Here is a 23229-nt window from a genome sequence, read left to right as displayed (position 1 = left end):
CCAAACTTTTATAAATGCAAAAGTTTGTTTGTTAAGCCATTACGCTTGAACTTCTGTACTAATTAATACATATGGTGTGGATTCATAGTGTGAAGTGAATTTAACCTCGGACATAGAAAGAGAATGCTTTTAAGCCTTCTTACCGAGATTCAGAAACGTTGATAAGGCATTAATTTATTGATACATAATACATACATATCACGCCTTTATCCCTTACGGGGAAGACAGAGCCAACAGTCTCGAGTAGAACGCAGTCCCGAGAGGCTCAGCTCAGCTTCGCGGTGAGATTCAAATAGTGACAGGGTGCTAGCTTTTCCTATGTTTATTAGAATTTTCTTTGATTGTGTTTTACAATCACCACGGAATCCATAATAGTTCGGACTAAACTAAAAGGACTTTGGCAATATATCGTAAAAAGAAGTTTCTTAATATCGTAGACTTTACAAAGATCCAAAATTATAGTAGTTGATAAAGAACTCTTAGGGATAACACAGCTTCTATTTATTATAACATAAAGCATGGAAAATCGCGGGAAATTAAATTTCATTCTCGCATGGTATGATTAAACCGACTAAAGTGTAGATTCTTTTATCATATTTTCAGGGTTATGTAAAGTGACTTCTTTATATGTGTAATCTTCTTTATGGTGGTAATTTGGGGATGATGAGATAAATCACTTACTATTCTCATATTACTTTTTTCACAACAAATGCTTAGACTTTTCTATAATCTGCAGTTAAGGTATCTACGATTCGCAGTATTCATCATAACAACAATTACATAAAAAGTCTGTGTCGTCCTTTATCACATATGCTGACAATACATACAATACCAAGGTAGTGCCTTAACAATGCCAATTCATATCTGAGGGCGATATGAATTGCCTACTGTGTTGTTAAACAGTCGTGGGAAAACTACTACACACGTCGCGGGTCTTTTTCACAGCATTTTGTACGCAAATTGTGTACGTTCAGAAACGTACTTATCAGAGAACATTTTCGCCTTTTCCTTGTCAAAATTGGTGGTTAGCGTGTGGTAGGTCTGCAACACGCAGTCATTTCTTTCGCGTTGCGCGCTAAACGCACGCGCATTGACCGACGCGCCGCTTTTGCGCGGGAACTACGAAGAACCTTGTGACACGTGAAATTATTTTATATGTTGTACGTTGCGAGACGTTTTTTGAAAAAAATTAATACTATTGATGTAACTTTTGGATTTCAAAATGAAGCTTTTAATGTTTATTTTTTGCGGTGAGTTGAAAAACAAATTTTATCAAGTAATTTTATTGAGTTTAAGTTGCATATCAAATTAAACCTATGTTAACTTCATTTAGGTACTAATCATATGAATATTTATTTGAAAATGTGGATAATAATATTAAAAAGGAATTGTTTATTACGCATATCTTTTAGGGTGTAGAGAACTTTTTAAAGTAGAGATGCATAAAGCTATTAAGTTTAAGATTGGGTGAGTCAGGTTTTTACACAAAACGACTCCCATCTGACCTCCGCAGCCTTTACAGGTAAACCTTACCCGTATTGAATCCATTTCAATATTTCGAAATTATAAAATAACGTAATACTTACCTAATTATAAACTTAAACAGAAACTGGACGGAATCACGGCTTAAGTATCATCCTTTGTTAATCTTATAATTTTATTCCACAATGGCCATGCAGGTGCCAAATGCCGCTGGAAATGAGATTGTGTTCAATGTCAAGATCTTAAAAAAACAGCTGGTATTATGACAGACAGACAATGAATTGTTTTGTTGGCTTGTCGGTGACATTCAAGCTGAACATTTTATTTTTAGAGTATCCGCTTAATTATGAATACCTAATTTAGATATTTTTTTTTACATAATATTCCACTCGCAACTACACAACTAGTAATATTATAAATACGAAAGATCTCTTCCCATATCGACTCTTGCAATCTGCGCGGGAAAAACAGTAGCTGGCGCACACTTTATAAATTATATTTTTTGCTTCTAGACCAACATGAAAGCAGAGGTATCAAAGTTTAAAATTACAAATTAGTAGCAAATTTACCTATAGATTTAATATGACTACAATATCTTTAAACTATATATTCGGACTTTGTTGTAATTTATCGTCTAAATATCGTTATAATGAACAAAGGTAATACTTACCTGCCATAATTAAACATTCAGATTGTAAATTGAATGTAATTGTGGAGCGTACATTCGATACATTCACTATTTCAAAACTATTGCAATAATATCGACGTTTAGCAGTCATATAATCCGAAAGAGATCTTCTAGGTACCTTTTTGAACCAGTTATAATACAATTAAGTACTTATGTAGATTTATATAATTGTAGTCCGCTTAGTGAATTAAGTTTTAAACCTGCTTGTTATACCTATTTAAAACTATTTTTGTTATCTACTATTATCTAATTTTCAGATTTTTAATGACTTTAAACAATAGCCCTAAACCATGTATACATTTTGTTAGTTTAACAGCAGCGTAAGGTTTCCAAAAGGTTCATTTTACATAAATATTTAGGTACACACATGTACATATAAGTTAGTATATTAATCACTAAAATAGCCAACAAAGTTCTTACACGAGATGTTTAAATATCAGCTCAGCATTAAAGATGAATCCAAAATACTTGGGATTTCAAAAAATTTGAATTAAACCACTATTTTGTTTTGACCTTACCGTTTTTGTCTTCATAATTACCATAATAACTGGGTGGACTCCTTTCCGAGTGGAAATTATTCAGCGGTCGACATTGGCCGTCGTGATCCAATTTAAAAGTCAATTAGCTAGTTTTAAAGCTTGAAAATAAAACCGTTTAAAAATATACTATCTCTGCCTTTATGAAAAAAATCTTTAATAATTAACAACACAGCATACGTTATGTATTTAAAAGATAGCCTTTAAAATTTCTTTGTATTGTACACTATAGCGAAGCAAAAAACTTCCGAAAGTTGTTTTGTTGACATTTAATTAATATTCTGTTTTCATAACATTGGATAGGTGAAATGTATTCGATATTTCGATATTGTCGTCAAAATTACAATTCAAACTAGTTTCGTGACCTAAATGATATTTTGCTTTTATAAGTCTGGTACGGAAATGGAATAGTCACTGTCATGAGCACTACAGGAAGGTGGTGTTCACAATGTATTATTGCCATTTGATCGACATTTCTTAACTAAGGAAACGTCTTTCCTTTGTCCATAGCCCCAGCTTTCTCTGACCACGTCGTTATGTCGGTTTCCGCAATTAGCCAGGTATTTCTTTAGGTATGAGATCGCCGGCAAGTTATAAAATATTCTAAGAAAATGTCTTGCAGATTAAGTCTCGATTTATGGTGACAGATTAGGTGTCGTTAGGTAACAGACAGTAAGGTTCTTAAAACAATGCTCTCATTAAATCGATAAAAAGCTAATCATAAAGTGTTGAAAGCCGTAAGCGATCTTACTTTTATGAGCAATGTGATCTTATTTGCTCATGTGCGAATCTTATACATTTATCACTTCGAAAATAACTTCATTTGTTACCTATGTATTAAAAACTTTTTGACTGACTAATTAACGCACACTCCAAACCGCTGAGTCTAATTCAAATTCTCAAATTCTTAGGGATGTAAGTCATACCTACCTACATGTAGGCATCTAGGCAGGCACTTAGAAAAAATTTTCCGCAGCTTAACGCGGTGAAGCAGCGGGGTCTGCGCACTCTAGAAAATCTGTAAGTTATTCCATTTAATTTGTGTTGACACAAAAAGTTAAAGTGAATCGATTCAGTTTGTATTCGATATTAGCTTGATGCTTAGCAATGCGTATGCCCATCGTTATATCATGCTTACATCTGCACAAGATTCCTCAGTTATGTCACAAGTACCTCGCAATGTTTCGATGCGTGTTAATTTGTCGGTCAAGCGTTTAAACCCGAGCACGCAATCTTGACGAGCAAATAATATCAGGTGAAAATTGAAATCCTTCTTATATGATGATGTTTCATTTTAGTACTTCTTTAGTAGTCCTTTGAACTAATTTTTGGCATTGCTCTATGGTGTTAATGGCAAAGTTTTGATACACTTATCTAATAAACAATAATTAAGTAGTATGAAGATTAAAGCCGAAAGTCTTCAACCTATTATTTATATACCAAATTTAACTGATATTCAATGGACGGTATACAATTGATAAAATAGCCAGTTGCTAACAAATCTTACACTAATAAGCTAATTGATACATTAAAGTATCTAAGTTAGTAGGTATTACATTTTCATGACATGAGAAACATGTGTCTATAAAATCCTTTATTTTTTGTAACTTAGTCCGTAATTTAATTAAAAGTGAAAACAAACAACTGCCTACCCACCCGGGAAAAACGCGAGATTTTATGAATGTATTATGAAAATAAAAAAAATACAAAGTAAATGAGCGTTGCACTTGCATTATTACAAGAGTTGCTACACGAAAAAAGTAAGATAAACCAAGTGCAGATGGGCGCAGGCGCACACGACCGTGGCGTGGCGCAATGTTACAAGGTTGTTAGTGCGATTAATTTAAAGGCATAACTACTTTATAAAATATTTTGTAGTTGACTTGAGAAATTGTATGAGATAAAAAGAACAAGTACCATATTTTTCTGTGCTATTACTCGAATTACAAATGAACTGTGTTATTCACGAACTTTGATCTTATTACTCGTATAACTCTCTATATCTATTTGGTTTGGCTCAAATGGCTCTGATTAGATACATGTAAGGTCTAAGCAAAGTTTGTTTATAAGATTCACTGATTTAAAATGAAAACGCTTTTCTTCTTTTCGATGTTCTCTAAAATATCTTAAGTCATATTATTTTGTGCAAAAATGATTGATTATGTGCAAAATTTGTGATGTTAAATTAAGAATTTCAGAGTTTCCATTTACACAAAAATCATCACACTCGTAAGTCAATATTAATTTGAAAGTGGCTTGCATAATTTCATCCGAAATAAAAGTTGCGATTTTACCAATAAAGGCAGACGCCACCTACACCGGTTCTGTTTGCGCAATTAACTGGATTAATAAGATTGAAATTTCCGCGATACTTTTTGCTTGGAAACTTATGTGTAATGTAAATAGTCATTATATCAGAGTTTAGTGCGGATGCCGCTTTCTCTGCCGACGACCTTGCCGACCTCGTGGTCAGCGCAAACGGTGACATAACGACAAAACAACAATTGTTTATTATTATTGACAACATTCCGATTGATTATATTTTCAATCTATCCAAGGATTGTAATCATGTGGTGTATTTGATAAATTAAAGTTAGAAAGGTAACTTGGTTATTATAATTATAAAATTTGTTTTTCACAACAATCTTGCAAACATGCCTTACTGCTCATTTCACTATACTCGTACATGAGCATTGAATTTCCATGCAAATCCGATTAGTATATTCTCCATGAAAGAGTAATAAAAACATTCTTACAAAATTTATAATTAGGAACTGCCTACAATATTTTCAAATCTCATATTATAAAGCCGTCAATTTGAAATTTCTAACTTGTTTAAGCTATTTTTCGTGACTGAATATTATTTACGGAAATTGTGGGAGACCGGCAGAGACCGGACGTAACTTAAATATTTATAAACGACCAATTTTAGAATACCACGAGTACTTCCGCACGTCGCGTCGCGTGATTTCGAAATAAAAGTGTTCGTGATATTGTCATCGTGGACTGCGAACAATAAAGTCGAATCAATCTTTCTTGAAATTTGTTGACAGTTGCAGATTTATAAGTATCAAGTTGAAGTTTGATTTCGAGTTTCGATACGGTCGTAATTTTGCATAATTTCGTTCGACTTCCGCGTCTCGCCTCTGTAGTCGTGATGCAATGTTTAAGATGCAGTTTATGACGTATTCGGAGCAGACTAGTTTGTCCAGTCCATGCCAGTTCTACGTTTTATCTAAGGTTATATCTGATAGGTCTACATAGTTTAAAGTTATTTACCGTTAACTGCTAGAGACTTAGATATTTTGCTTATGTAAGTTTAGACCGCGTCTTTGCACGTTTAAAAGACAATAAAACAATTTTCAATATATAATTCTTTAAAAAATTCAATGTTATTTTCGAATCTATTAGCGCATTTATTATTCAATAATATGTTTTATTGGCTGATACCACAAACATTTTAAATTTCATAAAAATCTGATCAGCAGTTCGAAAGTTATCGCATTACAAAGGTACGAATACAAAAAAATATTTATAAATTTATTTTTGTTCCAAGTTGATTGGTATCACTAGGTACATAGTATAAAACAAAGTCGCTATTTTAGTCGGTTTGTCTGTATGCTTAAATCTTTAAAATTACGCAACGTATTTTGATGCGGTTTTTTGTAAGAGGTAGAGTGATTCAAGAGGAAGGTTTTCATGTATAATTTTTTCCTAATTTTGCACCCGTGCGAAGCCGGGGCGGGTCGCTAGTATAAAATAAAATGGACAAGTGAACCCGAAACCGTAGATTTTATAAGGTCTTATGAAACTCCTGTGATTTCCTCCGTCTGGCATATTTTACACGCCAAATAAATAAACATGAAATGCAATTATTTTCTGTTTCGTAACCTATGGAAATGCACCATAAAACCCATGCATATTTGGTACTGGTAAAAGTAAGAGTCCTAAAAGACCTTCACGAAAGTGTGTTAGATTAGTAAATAGAATTAATTAAAGTTTGTTATATATCCTTTTCTTATCACTCTTATTAGGTAAAAACTGGTTATAAACTTGTTTTAGTTAACAGCTAATTAAAATAAATAAATGCATTTAGCAAAGTTCGAGAAGGCAGGGGTTAATGGCTTAATCTATTAGGTTTAACTATACAATCTTATATTGAGAATCATTTATACATTGGTAAATATGAGCAATTGAGCCTTGATTTCATCGGTTTTGTTGAAGTTGGTTACCAAAGCGGTGGTCAAGCAAACAATGTACCTACCTATTATTGCATATGCTTATAATACACTTTCATAATGATCCAAACCACAGTGAAGTCTCCTTAACATACGAAATTTTCGTAAATAAGTTTGACATTGGCACGCGACACTCAGAAAATTGTAACACAACAAATTAGTTGAATAGCGACATGCGCCTACGAGATCAGATATTGGCAATTGGTAAAAGAATGCGATTACATATTACAATAGGTACAGCAAAATCGTTGAGACACCACGCGTTAAGTTAGAGCGATACATGGTGAAATAATATAAGTTTCTTTTTTTATAGTATGTGCATATCTGGAAATCGTAGGGTAAGTATTTTTGTTACGATTTCCCTTTTCGTTCGGCTTTCTGCTAGTCACTTCGCGTCGGGTTGTATGTGCTTCTATCTTCTTCCTCCTGGCATTAGTTCTAGTCCGAGGCCTCACTTCTCGATCGAGTCTGAGAGGGCGTATTTTTTTACCATGATCCAGGATTGGGTGTGTCTGTGTTCATAAGTGTATCTGTTCATCTGTGTCATATTTTAATTCCTGGTTGAGGTGTGTCTGAAAGTTAAAGAGAAAGAACTTTTGTTTGCTTTGATTAATTATATTTTTGACGATAAGAATTATTTTAAGATTATAAAAAATAATCTTATATATTTTTCGAATGATAAACTTTTCATGCAACATCATGTTATTAACTTACCTCGTGTAGGCCTATGTACTTGAAATATTAAGTAACAACACTACATGATGCGGCAATTTTAAGATTATTGACACAGTTTAAAATGTATTGCTCCATAACTGAATAAAGAATCTTTTTTAATTTCGTGATCATGCATTATAGGAACCACCTACTCAAAGTTACGAATTAACTGCGGTTTAATTTATAACTAGTTGGTTAATGCGTGATTACGAATTAAAAAATATCGCTTGCATTATGAAAAACAATAAACCATTTTTTATGTACGACTAGGAAATAACACACATGTTTCTCTTTTTCTTTTTTAAAATTATATTTTTACGCATCAGCCAGTCTGCATTCCTCTTCTCGCTGGACTACTGGATGAGTTTTCTATTGAGTATCTTCTTCTTTAATAAGTATTACAAAATACACATTTAAACAATTAAATCATTCATTTAAGTTTTAATTTTTTTGTTTATATAAACAAATATAATTAAGATTAAGTTCAGATTACATAAATAAGTGAATGAATTAGCAATTTGTCTTTACGGGTGAAATGGGCTTGGTAATATTCTAGTTTATTTTACAACATTGGTATGCTTATTTTGTGCCTAACATCCGTTAAATAACCTAGTTAGAACAGTTAGTTAGTATCAAAGTGTTCAAAAAAAGTTACATCTATAAATATAATCACAGCCTATAATTGATGGCACTAACACGATATTAAGTACAAAATACTATGAAGACGTTTTAACTTTGTTACTTAGAAATATTATGTTATGTAGGTATTTCATTAGTAATATTTTTTGTCCTAATTTACCTTACCTCTAATAAAATAAAAGTCAATCCTTGTTGGATTATCAGATTTTAAATCCGTGTTATGCTTTTCTCGTGAAAAACAGTCTGTAAATCAGACTTAATTATAATAATGATGATTAAGTTTTTTACCTAACACAATTGTTAAAGAAAGTAGGTACAGATAAGTACTTAATTATATAATTAATTAATAATATGTAAATAAATATAAATTGATATGCAAAATGGGTGCATAGAAATGTCATCGCGTTGTGTCCCAGTCTTGTGCCCGAGGGTATTGCAAAATGTCCTTTCCCTTTACTGGACGTTGTTGGCACGACCCACTCTCTCAAAGCTTGTTTTGTTAAGTACCTATATAATCTAATATTGTATAGAAAGCCTTCAATCACATAACTTTAATCGAAAACCAAGACTTCACGTGCTTTATTTTACATGCAATAATAATTTTTCCAAATATCTTACCGCATGTAAAGTATACAGCACGTAAAGTCTTTCGGTCCTCGAAGTTAACAGCTGAGCAAATGCAAACAAAAATTCTCTATGATAAGAGAGAGATAGATAGTGGCAATAATTAAACAAATATTTATCATATAAAACATTGATAATATCCACTAAAATCGCACTAATGTCTAAGGATGGATATAATTCAAGGCTTAATGAAAGGATAGGATCGTGTAAAGGATTGAATGCAAATAGTGAATTATTCACCCCACGTGGTGAAGCTTTATAAAGACAAAAGCACACGTTGTTATATCTATTTAAGTACAGACATAGGTTAGTTACTTATCCCTTAATAATTATCAAGCGTTAAATAAGTATATTTGGTTAATCATAAATTTTCTACGACTCAGCTATCATTCGCAATTGTTTTTGTCGAACAACTCAAATGATTTATTCACAGAACGTTTATTCACAAAAACATTAACTCGCTTTTGCAATGTTTAAAAACAAACCATCTCGATTGCTAAGATGGCTATTACAATATTTTTAATATGGATCTGCAAGTAAACGTTTGAAAGAATACCGTTTCACCATAACTGTAACAATAGGGTGAATAAGAGAGCTATTAAGAAACAGTGGTCTATACATTGTTGGGCTACATGCACCTATCAATTATAAGGTATTAGTAAGTATAGTTCTAGAGGTCGTCTAGAGTCCATGGAATGTTTCATTGATATACGTCACGTGGGAAAACTGCCGTCAATTATACGTGCAGCGGGCTATGCCGCCAAAGAATACTCTAATAGAAGTCATTCGCACATAAATAAACAAACAAATAAAAATATGAGTCGCTGTTATTAAAACGGCCCTTGACCCACATATCATGACAATACACACTGTCTGACAATCTTGGTATTGATTGCATGAATTGCCGGCAATTTTAGTACTTACGTATGTTCGACTCGAAATAAATACGCAACTTTACTGATGGAAGATATAAAAGTATCGCAATTCAATTGCATTTACTAGTGATTCTGCGGTTGGTTTCTGATTCCAAACATTAATGTGAGATCACATTTAGTATTCCGATCATTGCATTATTTTGTATGCATCTAGGAATTGTCGGAGAAAATAGGAACTGTTCTATTCTATCTGGTCTCATGAATATTTGTTCTATCTTAGATTTAATCTTTGATTGTATTGTTAGTTTTGTATGAAATTCGTAGTAATGAAAAAGTATGTTTTAATTCTAAAATATTGAGTTAATTCTTAGTAAAAGACGGTATCAACGCTACGTTATTAATATTTAGAATCACATTAGTAACTATACTATAACTAAAAAAAATGTTATTGTATTATTAATATTAGTATTATTTACAGACATATAGTCACTAGTCACACGCAAGTCTATATCCCTCGCGGGGTAGACGGAGGCAACGCCCTTTTTGGTATGATGATAGAATTGAGATTCAAATAGTGACAGGTTCCTATCCCATCGCCTAAAAGAAGAATCCTTAGTTTATAAGCCTATCCCATAGTCACCTTTTACGATATCCATGGGATAGAGAAGTAGTGGTCCTAGTATAATTTAAAAAGTATAAATAATTTATATATAGGCTATTTAGTAAAGTATCTTGATTAGTTTGCTAACTTAGAACTAAAATTCATATTACAACAATCAAAGAGTTATTTTAAACAATATTCATTTGAACGAATACGACCCTAAATTCCAAATTAGCCGAGTGCTATAATAGCTCGATTTATAATAGGTTTAGGTCTAGTTTTGTGTGTGAACATATTGGTATATTCATGAAACTCCGTAATTTTAACAAACGGTTAAACAGATTCCATAGTTATCGGTTTTAAGATTTGGACACGTCATGGAAAACTGATCGGGAATGAGATAGATATTATAAACACTTTAATTTTAATACCAAATTTATGGGCAACAACTTACTATAGTTGAACCCGGCTAATCGCATTCTCACCATGATATCACCTAATCAGTAAACAGCCGCGGTTTATGTAACAACATTTGGCGATCACGGTGTGGTCACTCGTCTCGCTTTCACTCTATTCACTTTCTCGCTTTGGATGCAAGCACTGAGTTTCATTTGAGTGACACCACTTTCGTCGTGTCATTGTTGCGATTGGAGACGACACACAGAACAAAGACCATTATAATGAGGGAGACTGTATTCATGTCCAAATGCTTTAGTTATTGCTTTGAGAGAAAACCAAAGTAAAAAGTGTCAGTCGTCATAATGTCATAACTGGATGCACACAGTTACACATTCGTTGCATTTCGAACTGCACAAATATTCCTGTTTGATTTTTTATTTTCTCATAACATCTTTACTACTATACGTGTACTAATATAACTAGTTAGCATAGCTGTTAAAAGACCAAAGTGAAGTTTTTCGATCGGTGGTCTGACAACAAACTCCTTCGGGATTCATTGGTGCATTTGCAAAAGGTTCACCTGCAAAGGTTGCGGAGGTCAGAATGGAATTGCTTCGAGTAAAAATCTGACGCCCCCAATCCTGGATCCATGGTCAAAGGCATATCCCGGGCTCCTCTCCAGAGTAGTAGGGATGCAATCAGGACTAAAGCCAAAAGGAAGAAGAGACGCTTTTTCTGTTAAAAACTTTTTCTTTTGATGTTTAAATCTCGTCAAGTAATGGCGGCATCCGGACCATGTTGTTTCGGCTCAATTATAACCGATATATCCGGTATGCGGAGTTACCTTGGCCATCTGATTAAACCAGCTATAATTAGTGAGTATTAAGTCACTTTCTCTACAATTAATGATAAAGGAAGGAAGTTCTTTTTATGATTAAAATACCATTTAGAAAACCGTAAAATATTTCCATTAACAAAAAGGTTTACGCGTTAATATTTCATGAATAGAGCGAGATCTGTTGTTGTGCATTTTATTTATTCTTAAGCTTTATCTATGTTTCTTTCTGTTTAACAAATTATGTTTAATTGGAGAGTCATTTTGAGTTTGTAAAAGAATTTATAAACAAAGGTAAATTATGTGTAAGAATTTCACCTGAAGTCTCTTTTCTACATTTTATTCAAATAAATTAAATCAATCATGTTATGGGTGAGTGTTTATGGAAGGTTGTTGAAGCCCCATTCGGAAAAGTCTTTAAGGCCTAATCAACCGTAAATGTTTACGGTTTTATGCACAAGATAGTAGAAGGTAAATACATACATTTAGTTGAAAGCTATGCGTACGTAAACACGTAGGAATACAATCCAATCGGTTCCTTGTTACACTCGTATGACCGCCAAAGAGCCATTCACTTTTGACTAAAATTGTTATAAATATGTATCGATTAAACAGCTCTGAAGGATGTTGCCTCACTGCTTGGAGTAACTGGCGTGGTAGGTAGACCGTAGAATATCAAAGTTGACTAAACTGTCATAGGTTTAAAGTTATTACACAGCCTCCTGGTGAGGTGAAACGTGTTGAATTGAACAACGATATAATCTGCGTCCGGCACAAGAAATACGTCGTCGGTTAGGAAAACCGATTAAGTACACTTTATGTTGTATTCTTAACGCTTGCGAATATAGATATATTCAGGACGTACTAAATCCATTTATGTTGGTATATCATATATGTATTTAGGAAGAGAACCGGCGCTATACGTTTACATTCTTAAGTCCTGTGTTCAGAAAAGTAGTTTTATTTCCATATTAATAAAGCTTACTAAGAAATGTTTCCGAGTGCCTTACAGATAACTGACGCATAGCTTCAGTGGCCGGCCTCTGTGGCGCAGCGGTAGTACGCTTGTCTATGACACCGGCGGTCCCGGGTTCGAATCCTCGTATATAGTATTTATTTATATTTGTTCAGAATTTATAAAATTTGGACTTCAGTGTAAGAAGCCGTGATGTTGTTTGGGATCAAAGACAACGGAATTTTTTTGCTTATAATGTCAGGCACAAATAATCCGGATTAAAGATCGATACCTAAAGGCTACTTGGTACATGAGAACATCTTGTAAGATGTAATTATGTAGTTATTAGTACAAGGCATTATGTCGCCGTCACCCATAACGGCGAAGACGTGCGCATTGTGCACGGGCCGTCATGCGTGCGCGCACGCTGCGTGTCGAGCCTCCGGGTCTGCGGCACGCTTCTATTACGTAACTTGGCCCATTTTTATGTCTCCTTTTGTTTCACTGTTGGAGAGGTGACCAAGCTGTTAGATAAAATATTACGGGTTATAATATTTCATGATTGATATGGGATTTGTATATCAAAGGCGAAAAATGTTAGCGCTGGGAGAGGGAGCCGTCGAATGATCAAAGAATAAAAGGTTAGGTACTTTACTAGTTAAAAACTATGAGATCTTACGTACACTTTTTTGTTGTGTTACTTATTTCGCTTGCTTAGTTACTATTATAGTAAGGCACAATATTGTTTTCGCTGCACAAAGTTAGTATTAAAATCAAGGCTTATGATAGAAATACTTCCATAACCATATTTTACTTTTTTATAGCTACTATTTAATGCCTTATTTTAATCGGACTGACTTACCTAATCCAGTATCATGATCAAAGGCGCATCCTGGGCTCCACTCTAGAGAGATGAGCATGTTACTAGGATTAAAGCAGGGGCGAAGAATCAGTGTGCCTATTGGCAACTTCAAAATACTTGGCCGCACGCAATAGCCTCCCCTAGTTTTCATAGATCAAATGATTAAATTGCAGGGCAATTTTTTACTTTATAATAATGTTTTGAAATGATTGCGGTTCGAAATATGTAGTGCAAACACAACATTGAGTTCGCACGAAGGACGGAGCAAGGTTAGGTTACACTAATTAGTTCCAAATAAGTCTAATGAGCATCAAGCGTTTACTTGGTAACATACCTATGTGAGATTTATGCCATAAGAATTTTGTGAATATACTTAAAATTAGGTAGGTAATGAGACAGACAAAGGGAACTCTTTCATCGTGAATAAGTACTATACCCGTGGGATTTGCGATAAAAGATAACGATACTATAGCGGTGTATACGAAAGTTATTGATAAGTCATGGTGAAAATCTTCTTATGTTGAAGTTGCTTTGTTTTAAATAGAATAAATAAAAAATTTTAATTTTGGTACTTTACCTTGTTATGCCTAGCAAATTGAATCCAATATAAAGCTATAGTTAGAATCACAGCATAGAATGCAGCCACAGCAACCTATATAGTGTGTTGTATTTGAGATGGTTCGTGACTGATTCAAAGACAGTACGTAGATTTAACTGGCCCAAAGTAAACGGATGCATGAATCGCGAGATTCATGAGTCAGATTGTAGGTACCTACTGACGGCGAAAATGTAAATTATGTTTGTGTGAATTCTGCAGATTGCGTATTAAATGTTGTCTTTTTGTTATGTAACTTGGAGGACATACGATGTGCTGTGATTACATTATGAGAAAGAATATAATGCTGCTCTTTATAAAAACATGGGAATCATATGCATGTCCCCAATTGCATCCTCCACTTTTAACTAAAATTAAGTAACTAAATGAAACTAAATCTATCGCTGCTCTAATAAATTTTTAATAAAACCTAATCAATAAATACTTTTAAATATAATTTCTTTGATATGTATTAACTTGGTTAATTACCTATATGGTTCAGGAAACATCATTTTATTAAAACAAACCAGTCAACCGATCTGTGTTCATTTTATGTTTGTTTGTAAAATAATAACAACTAACCTTGGCCTATACGAATAATAAGCAAATGTTCTCAATTCCGCCATTCACAATACAAAAATTGCACTCACTTTTGTTCCGAAAACTAGTTGCCGAGTCACAGTGGAGTGGAGTGCACCAGCATGACTTATGCTGGTGCTAGAAAAGCAAATTCACATTGGTGGAGTTCGACTCTGGAATAAACTTTGTCTAAGGTGCAAATGCCCGCTGAGACCTGGTTTTTCTACACATGTATTTTTCAATGTATATTGTTTTATAAAAACAATATTAAAACAGGAGAGGAAAAACTAAGTTACTTGATACTTATACTCAATATCAACGAAAGTTATAAAAAGAGAGAGAGAGATATGCATCCAAAGATTTATTCGTACTTCTCTAATTGGTTCTACTTTGTTATGGATAGATTTAGGTAGTAGTAGTCATGCAATTAACTACTATTAGTTGTTACAAATAGAAAGCGTAATATTGTGTTTGTTTAAACTCTCCTATTATGTAGTGTATCCTTTGATATACAAGAAAAATAATGAGTGGACCAATCTGAACTCAAAATTATACTAAGATTTAATTATCGTAGTAAAAGTGATCTTTTGAGTTGATCTCACGGTCGCAAGGTCATGATATTGTCTTGTGGCAATTCGATTATGTTATATTTAGTAATGTCTCGTTATCTTAACATCCTGTTAGTAAGTTATCATTAATTTCGATTTGATTAATAAGTTTTTGTTTCATTTTAGTTTTTTCTTACTTGTATCCGTCTCTGAGGTAGGTACCTACAATTTATTTCTTAGAAGGCATTTTCTTGTACAGTAGTAAGTAGGTATTATATTAAACATACGTTCTACCTTCTAGAGAAACATGTATGATTTTTTAATGGGATACTCTACCTAATCTTTAAGTATTTCCTAAGGTATCTGGATGTTATAACTGTTGGTTTTCTCAATAAATAGGGCTCCATTTGAACATTATGTCGTGTCAGGAATTTAATCTAAGATTGTACATTGTTTCTTATTTGATATTTGGACTTAGACCATGGAGGTTAGTCTTAGTATTATAGTTTATTCGCACGATCCATATTAGCCAGCGATCATTATATCATGAATCATAAAGGGCATGCTGAGTAATTTAAGTCACGTAAGATAATAGGATATAATTGCAATTGTTGTCTAAGTATTGAACTTTAGTTTACTTAGATTTATTAGATAACCTTCGACCTTTTTAACACCGGTTTTCTTCGCAAGTATTAAGTTTTATATTTTTCTTTATCTATACTTACCAAAAAGTAACGGTAATTTGAGAAATGCTGACAGTTCAACGGGAAATCGTGCATCGTTGACTTGAAGTTGTAATTACTAATCATCATCATTGAACCTTACATAGATTCCAGCCCATTAAATGTGTTGTGATTTTGCCGTATATTGTTTACTATTTATTTGAAAGCTTTATTTTTAGTCGGGTTAAAACATTATAGTAGTATTCTTGAAGTTTGAACAATAAAGCTAAGTAATTACTTGCAAAAATTATCTATGTATGTAAATTGACGTCCAGTGATAATATTGTAGTGTAGTTGTACCTTCGCTTCTTCTACACGTGCGCTCTGGAATCGGTATAACTTCTCTTTGGACGTCAATAAGTGATACCTTGTATCCAATTTTGAAAATAAATCTATTCTATGGTTGAAAACTAACAATAATCTTGTAAAGTTAAAATTGGTCTTGTCACTTTATTAAGCGCGTTGATGTCTTTTACTTTGAGTGAACTCAGAGTGTTATTTTCTATATTACTGTAGTTTTTATTCAATCGAAAAATTGATATGGACAATTTATCGTAAAAATAGGAAATACTTACCAATTTTAAATAGTAACTAAGTATATGTTGATGTTGATCTCACCTATTCAATGGACTCATTTTTATGATACTTGCAATATTTACTTAGATATTAACCAGTTTATCAGACAAAGTATGAGCGATGTAGTAGATTTGTTTTTTATAAAGACGATTAGAACACACGCTAGTTAGCATTGAACTGATTGAGACTGTAACTAAAACGTAACGTTCTCACGATCCACTTATCACTGGCTTATCATTATTAGTTTGGATTGACACAATCAGATTTACCATCGTATGTGCCTAACCGAGTGACGTTGAATTTGCTTTTTTCTTATGACTTTGAATTTATTGTTAAAAATCATGCGCAGAAAACTTAATAGAATAGATACTTATATTGAGTTTATCGGGTATAATTCACAATAATGGGTAGGTTTACTTGACAAATTTATCTATTTTAAAGAGCCCTCTATATACTTTTTTATATAATCCCTACTCCATGATTCTGCAGATCCATAGAAACCGGGATGATATAATCACGTCTTTATTCAGAGCCAAAAGTCTTGAAAAGACTGTAAGGCCATGTTAAACTGCAAGGCTTAATTAATAGTGACAGCTTGTGAGGCTATGGCCTAAAAGAAGAATTCCAAGTTTAGCCTTTTACTGTGCCTTTTTCAATGTACACCTGGAACAGAAGCAGCTGGCACACATTTTATTTTTTACAGAGGTATATAAGATATTTTTGGTGTAGATTTATTACTTAAGATTTTTATAAGAAAACAGATGACAGAACTACACTCACGTTCATAGAATAGGTAGATTATTCGAGTCGTGATCATGATGCCGTGAATATACCGTGAATGTAGATGTGTCATTGATGTCTTTGTCGCAGCCAGGATGCGGATCTCGCCCGTCACTTCTGCAAGGTTCGGCTGTAGTCGATACACGATCCAGCCTTTCTAAAATAATTTATTTCGAAACTGGTCGCCGACATATATTCCATGCTGGAACATGTGTTTCAAAACTTTTCATGGTATTGGTTGTTTGCTACTTATATAAAATCAGCCCTCATAAAGTCTTTGCGTTTATACCCTAATCTGTAGTAGGAGTCTAAAGGTAAATGAAATTTATAGACCCGAATCTAATTCTGGTAAATTAATTTGAATATGCGTAACTGACACGTTAACCGTGGAGAATGAATCATCATCATTTTGTTGCGATTGAGAATATCTTTAACAGTATTTACTTATATAAGAATTATGACGTCAATTCAATAAGCGGATGCATATATACGTTCAATTAAGCACCTACCAAACTCACAGATAAGTTACTGAGACCTCGTGGTCTAAATATATGATGTGATTAATGAGTGACTGTTCGGCTACAATAAAACTACCTATTGCACAATGAAATGCGATCGTAAAAGACTTATATATTTGTATATGGAAAGGTGGTCTAATTTTGATTCATTTCATTACGAGTACCATTATTTTGATGTTCTTTCAAAATTAATTTTATTACTCCCCGAGGCCTCTTTTCAATTTAGCTAATGGTTGTCTCACGATCGAGTTATTGATATACACGACAAACGTGATGCGTTAACAATTTAATATCTCGTTAACGTTATATTCGTTTATAAAGAGACGTCATCACGCGTCACTGCGTACTAAAAATATAATTACTTATCATTCTAATTCAAACATCACCTTGCCTTGCCCTTCAAAGTTGAGAAAAACTAAATAGATAAAAAAATTTTTGTTACAGTTATACCAGCGTTGGTGACATCAATAACTATTTCACCAAATGGCAACAGTCCAGAAATCAAAATGATTGGCGGCATGATGGTGGATGTCCAAAAAGGATTCACGCCTATGGCATCTAATAAGGTGGAAGCTATCATCGATGTGAACAATTATGAAAAAAGCCGAAAATCTATTAATAATTTTACAAAATTATCGATTAATGAACGTTACAGAAGATTGATACCGTACATGACATTTTACTACGCAAACGATTTAGCAACGCCGACAACGGAAACTTATAACACTAAGAATGTTGAGGTTGAAAAAGCGGAAATCATTGAAGCAACCACGATAGGCCAATCAAATGATCGACAACCTAAGAAAATATATTATCCCGCTCACAGAAACATTCCTAGATATCAGGGTAACCGATTGACACAATATAATATAGCTTCGGCGAACCCGACAAAGTTTTTATACAAAGAAGTTGTTCCTGTGTACCAAAATCCAGTTAAACTTACTCCAAATTACAATCCATTGTTATCAGACGCTGGTTATGTGATTGATAATGATTATGATTACCAGAAAATAGCACAGAAACCAATTGTTAAGGCTCCGAGTGCTCCTTTTGTAGCACCTTCAAGGAAACCATATGTTAACTTTTACAATAATGAAGACTCAGCAAATGTTAGATATTATTTATCAGACAAAGAACATGTACCAAAATTCAAATTAGTACCATATGAACAGACACCTCCAGTGGCAGTTTTACCTCAAAATGATCAGTTTTATGAACTTAAAAAGCCTGTTCGTGTCCTAATTCCTAAAGAGCAAGTATATATAAAACCCCGACCACAACGCCCACAGTTTTATTACGATAACGCGAATATTCAGCAACCTACACCTAGAAAACCACCAACACCGTCGGTGTCTACTTACTATGAAAAGCGAAGACCTCATCCTGTGCTAATTCAACCTGTAGTTGAAAGTGGATTCAAGCCCATGGCTAATCTAGAGTCAATCTCAACCGAAGGACCTATCTATAGTACGACGTTACCGGATAAATCATCATTTTATTATGAGAGCCTTAAACAACAGCATGTTCCGCAATCATATGACACTTCAACTGTAGCCCCTAAGCTTGTATTTAATCAAAATTATTATCAATATGTAGTAGAGCAACAAACTTCACAACCAGAACCACAAGTAGAGTACAAACCACATATAGCAGAACAAGCAACGTACAGCCCTCAGCCACTCACTCAGCATACTGCTAATACTATATCATTGACTCAATTAATAAATTCATTGCAATTGAATAAGACAATTCCTAATCCAATAACTAAAGATAACGTAGGATACTCTATAAGAACACTTTTACAAATATTAAACAGTTTGAAGGCAGCGCCGCATCATAATGAAGTGGAATCTCCAGTGTTAAGTACCCCTGCGCCCTTTGTAAATCCTGAAGTGATTGCAGAAGTTCCAGCCAAACCAGTGATAGAAGCTACACCGGTTGCTATTGATGATGAACCTGAATTTCATGAAGAACCATATCTTGCTCCTGTTAAAACCCCATCACAACATCTTGATGGTAAGCATAATTTTATTTCTGTTTAGGAAATCATCAATTGTGCCAATTTTTATTTATTGACAAGTGTTTTTTCCTCTATAAATAGATTTGGAAAAAAATCATGTCACTAAACTACTTAGTATGAAGCAAAGTCGCTTCCCGAATCTGTCCCTATATGTCTGTATGTTTAGATCATTAAAACTTCGCAACGGATTTTGATGAAGTGTTTTAGAATAGATAGTTATTCAAGAAAAAAGTTAATTTGTATAAATGCTACCCGTGCTATGCCGGGGCAGGTCGCTAGTAAAAAATAAAGTCAAATTGGTCAATGATTATGCTTTTCCCTTGCCTGTACTATACATTTATTATTCCAGACTTCCCCAATAGAGCTACAACTAGTCAAAGATTCCCTCTTCCAATCACCTCTGACGATGAAGGTGGTACTCCGGGCCAACCAGGAGTAGACTACCCCATTCTCACAACGATCCCTCAAACGAGATTTAATTGTAAAACTCAGCGATACAAAGGTTTCTTTGCTGATCCCGAGACTAGATGCCAGGTAAGATTTCGTATTTCGGGTCGAGTCAAGTCTATTATAATTTACTGATGGGTATTAACTATAAATTGTTGCACTACGGACCTCTTATCGACCTAGCTCGATGTGTGTCACTAAAACAAAAACATCTCCAGTTATGCGTTAATAAGCTTTATAATAAAGGTTTTTATCGATTTTACATGTTGTCAACTATTGCACTAGGAGCCAGATTTATAGGTACTTAGCTGTTTACGCGAAAATTCATCAGTGTAGTACAAATTACAATTAATTTCATCAGGGTTGGTCCATAGCTAAATGATGAAACGGAACTCTTTAAGTTTTGTCAAGGTCATCTGTATGTCACACCAATTTTATTCGGTGGCGCATACTTAGATTATCCCTTACGTGGTAAACAGAGCCAACCGTCTTGTAAAGACCACGTTCACCTAAGGCTTAGGGATGGAATTGAGATTCTAATAGTGACAGGTTGCTAGCCCATCGTTATCGCCTAAGATTTCCAGGTTTTTTAGACTTGACTTTTATGAATTGGCACTAAAAGAGAAGTAACTGGAACAATTTGTTTTCTCTTCGCTACTAGACCAGCATGGAAACTGGCACAAGATAAGTGTACGCCTATTTCTTTAGTTTACGACATACATGGGAAAGAATGGTCTTATTTAAAGGTGCCACCCACATGGTACGTAGGCATGCTAATTAAGTATGATATGATATTTATTGAATTTATTTGACAGGTATGGCACTATTGTGATCTTAATGGTGGCCAGGCGTCGTTCCTGTGTCCCAACGGGACCATATTCTCGCAGGCTGCGCTGACTTGCGATTGGTGGTTCAACGTGCAGTGCTCCTCTACGGCGCAGCTGTATGTGCTGAATGAAAGCCTATATAAATATATACTGCCACATTCGCCGAAATTCCCAGAAGATTACAGTGGACCTTTAGTAGATAAGTAAGTGTAAAGTTTTTGTAATAAATAAATAATTTGAACCTGTCCGTTAGGTACGAGTACGATTTTATATTTGGGTCCTTTAATAGCCGTTCTACCAACGACAATCTGGGAATATTACTAGTCAATCGAACCACAAATAAGAATGTAGGTTAGCTTGATAAAAAAAAGAGTCGAGTGCATAATCTTTTTATTATGCAAGGTCACCTTGACGTCTATTTTAAAATAATTCACTTATTATTCAGACAGGGACAAGATATTTATGGATAGTTTTTCGAACTTGTCGTAATATTTCTTAATACCTGCCTATGAGATTACGTTATTTGACAATACATTTGATTGTAAAATGTATTATAATTCTATATTAAAAAAAATATCATTAGCGAATATCATTAGGTACTATATGTCCTCCACAGTGGTATTATGTGTAAGAAATGTCATGAAAGATAAAGCGTGACAAACACACACACTATATGTTGATAATTTACGATTTGGTGACATAAATATAATCTTGTTTCACAGATACCTGACCCTTAAGTTCAAAGAAATGGAAGAGCAATTTAAGAAAAATAAGAACAAGAAGACTGCATCAGACAAGATGGATGATGAAGATACAGAAGACTCCAGCGAGACGCCAGAGACCACCAGTGCGCCTGACCATGACGATGTTAATACCGCAAATGTAGTCAGTGAAGCTAGCGTCATAGTAGCCACTCCTGGCAGCAGCGGGAATGTGGAAAGGTTATCAGACTAGGGTTGTACAAAATGTACCTAATTAGCATTTTTCATCAGCAATAACCAATGATATTGATATGTTATTGCTGATAGTTGCTGTTAAGCGTAGTGCAGTGAGAAACGTAGATACTAGGCAATTTTCAGTTGGTTTCGTATAGCTTTAGATTGGGGAATACTCTGCGGCGGGTTTCCCAGTAAGGTAGGTCTATCCCATCGATTTGTGTCAATGTCTTAGAAGATAAAAACAAAAGAACTAACTATTAATACAATAGTTGGCGTGAGGCGCGAAGCCTAAAGGAATATATTATATTAAATCTTTGAAAAAGCTCCAAGCCTTGTGAAAATTTTCACTGTCGATATTGACTTACAAACAGTTCTTTATTGTATATCGAATACGAAGCCAACAGTTGAGAAAATAAATCGAGAATATGCTATTACAAGATGATCATTTTCTTTGGTCTCCTCTGCACGTAAAAGCTTTATAGCTTTTGATGCTTATGCTTACCTATATATTATGTGGGAAAAGGGGTTGAGTGTCACAACTTATACAGAGTGTTACAAGGTGGAAATTGAAGGTCAGTGTACTCATCAGTACCTATCTCCATATATGTGAACCTATTTTTTTGTTACCCCTTGGAAATATTTGTGACGTTGACGAACTAAATTCTTAACAAATATCGCTTTTAATATTATTTAAGCATATATCTAAAAAACTGTGATAGTTTGAAATCCACTTTACCTACCTATTTTGGGTATGCTATTAGATGTGTAAAAATATTATACTTAGATTATCATCGCGTTTGTAATATATATTTAGCTATGTATGTAAATGATACTTTGAAGAATCCTAATTTTTCGTTGTATGAATAGAATTATGTTAATTTTGCCATTTACAAATTTTTTATGATAAGCGTGTTATTGAGTGGATATTAATGTAAGGAATTAAACTTGCCATAAATCGCCATGTTTAATTCAATTTTCTTTGTAAACGTTTCAAACATAGTGAACATGTGAATTAGTAAAACATATTTTGATGTTAGTCGAAATAAATTATTCTAGTTTAGAAGTAATATTTCAATACTCATGTGTAAGGTGCGTATAACGTAATTTGTGTAAATTGTAAATATTGATGCGAGTGTTTATTTTATATTTTCCTGCCATTAATTTTATCAACTTTTGTCGTGCAATAAATAATTATTTAATAAGAACTACTGGTGGTTTATTTTAATGGGCT

The 23229-nt window shown here is 33.8% G+C and overlaps 1 protein-coding gene across 1 annotated transcript; it reads left to right on the top strand.

Annotated features, from left to right (window-relative positions):
- Positions 1 to 1083: 1083 nt before the first annotated feature.
- LOC106137622 (uncharacterized) lies at positions 1084 to 23144 on the top strand. Its single transcript, XM_060946311.1, has 5 exons — positions 1084 to 1250; positions 18211 to 19782; positions 20136 to 20320; positions 21049 to 21263; positions 21783 to 23144. The coding sequence occupies exons 1-5, from the start codon at positions 1223 to 1225 to the stop codon at positions 22012 to 22014; spliced, it is 2232 nt and encodes a 743-aa protein (XP_060802294.1). The 5' UTR covers positions 1084 to 1222; the 3' UTR covers positions 22015 to 23144.
- The last annotated feature ends 85 nt before the right edge of the window (positions 23145 to 23229 follow it).

This window comes from Amyelois transitella, chromosome 10 (genome assembly GCF_032362555.1).
Source record: "Amyelois transitella isolate CPQ chromosome 10, ilAmyTran1.1, whole genome shotgun sequence".
In the NCBI taxonomy this organism is placed as follows: Eukaryota; Metazoa; Arthropoda; class Insecta; order Lepidoptera; family Pyralidae; genus Amyelois; species Amyelois transitella.
This window is presented reverse-complemented; position numbering and strand designations above follow the sequence as displayed.

Bases quoted from the DNA above. Each gene is read 5' to 3' on its own strand.
- LOC106137622 (XM_060946311.1), top strand. From the start codon at position 1,223: ATGAAGCTTTTAATGTTTATTTTTTGCG. The intron at 1,251-18,210 runs GTGAGTTGAAAA...TTTTTGTTACAG, and splicing joins TTTAATGTTTATTTTTTGCG to TTATACCAGCGTTGGTGACA. The intron at 19,783-20,135 runs GTAAGCATAATT...TTATTATTCCAG, and splicing joins CCCATCACAACATCTTGATG to ACTTCCCCAATAGAGCTACA.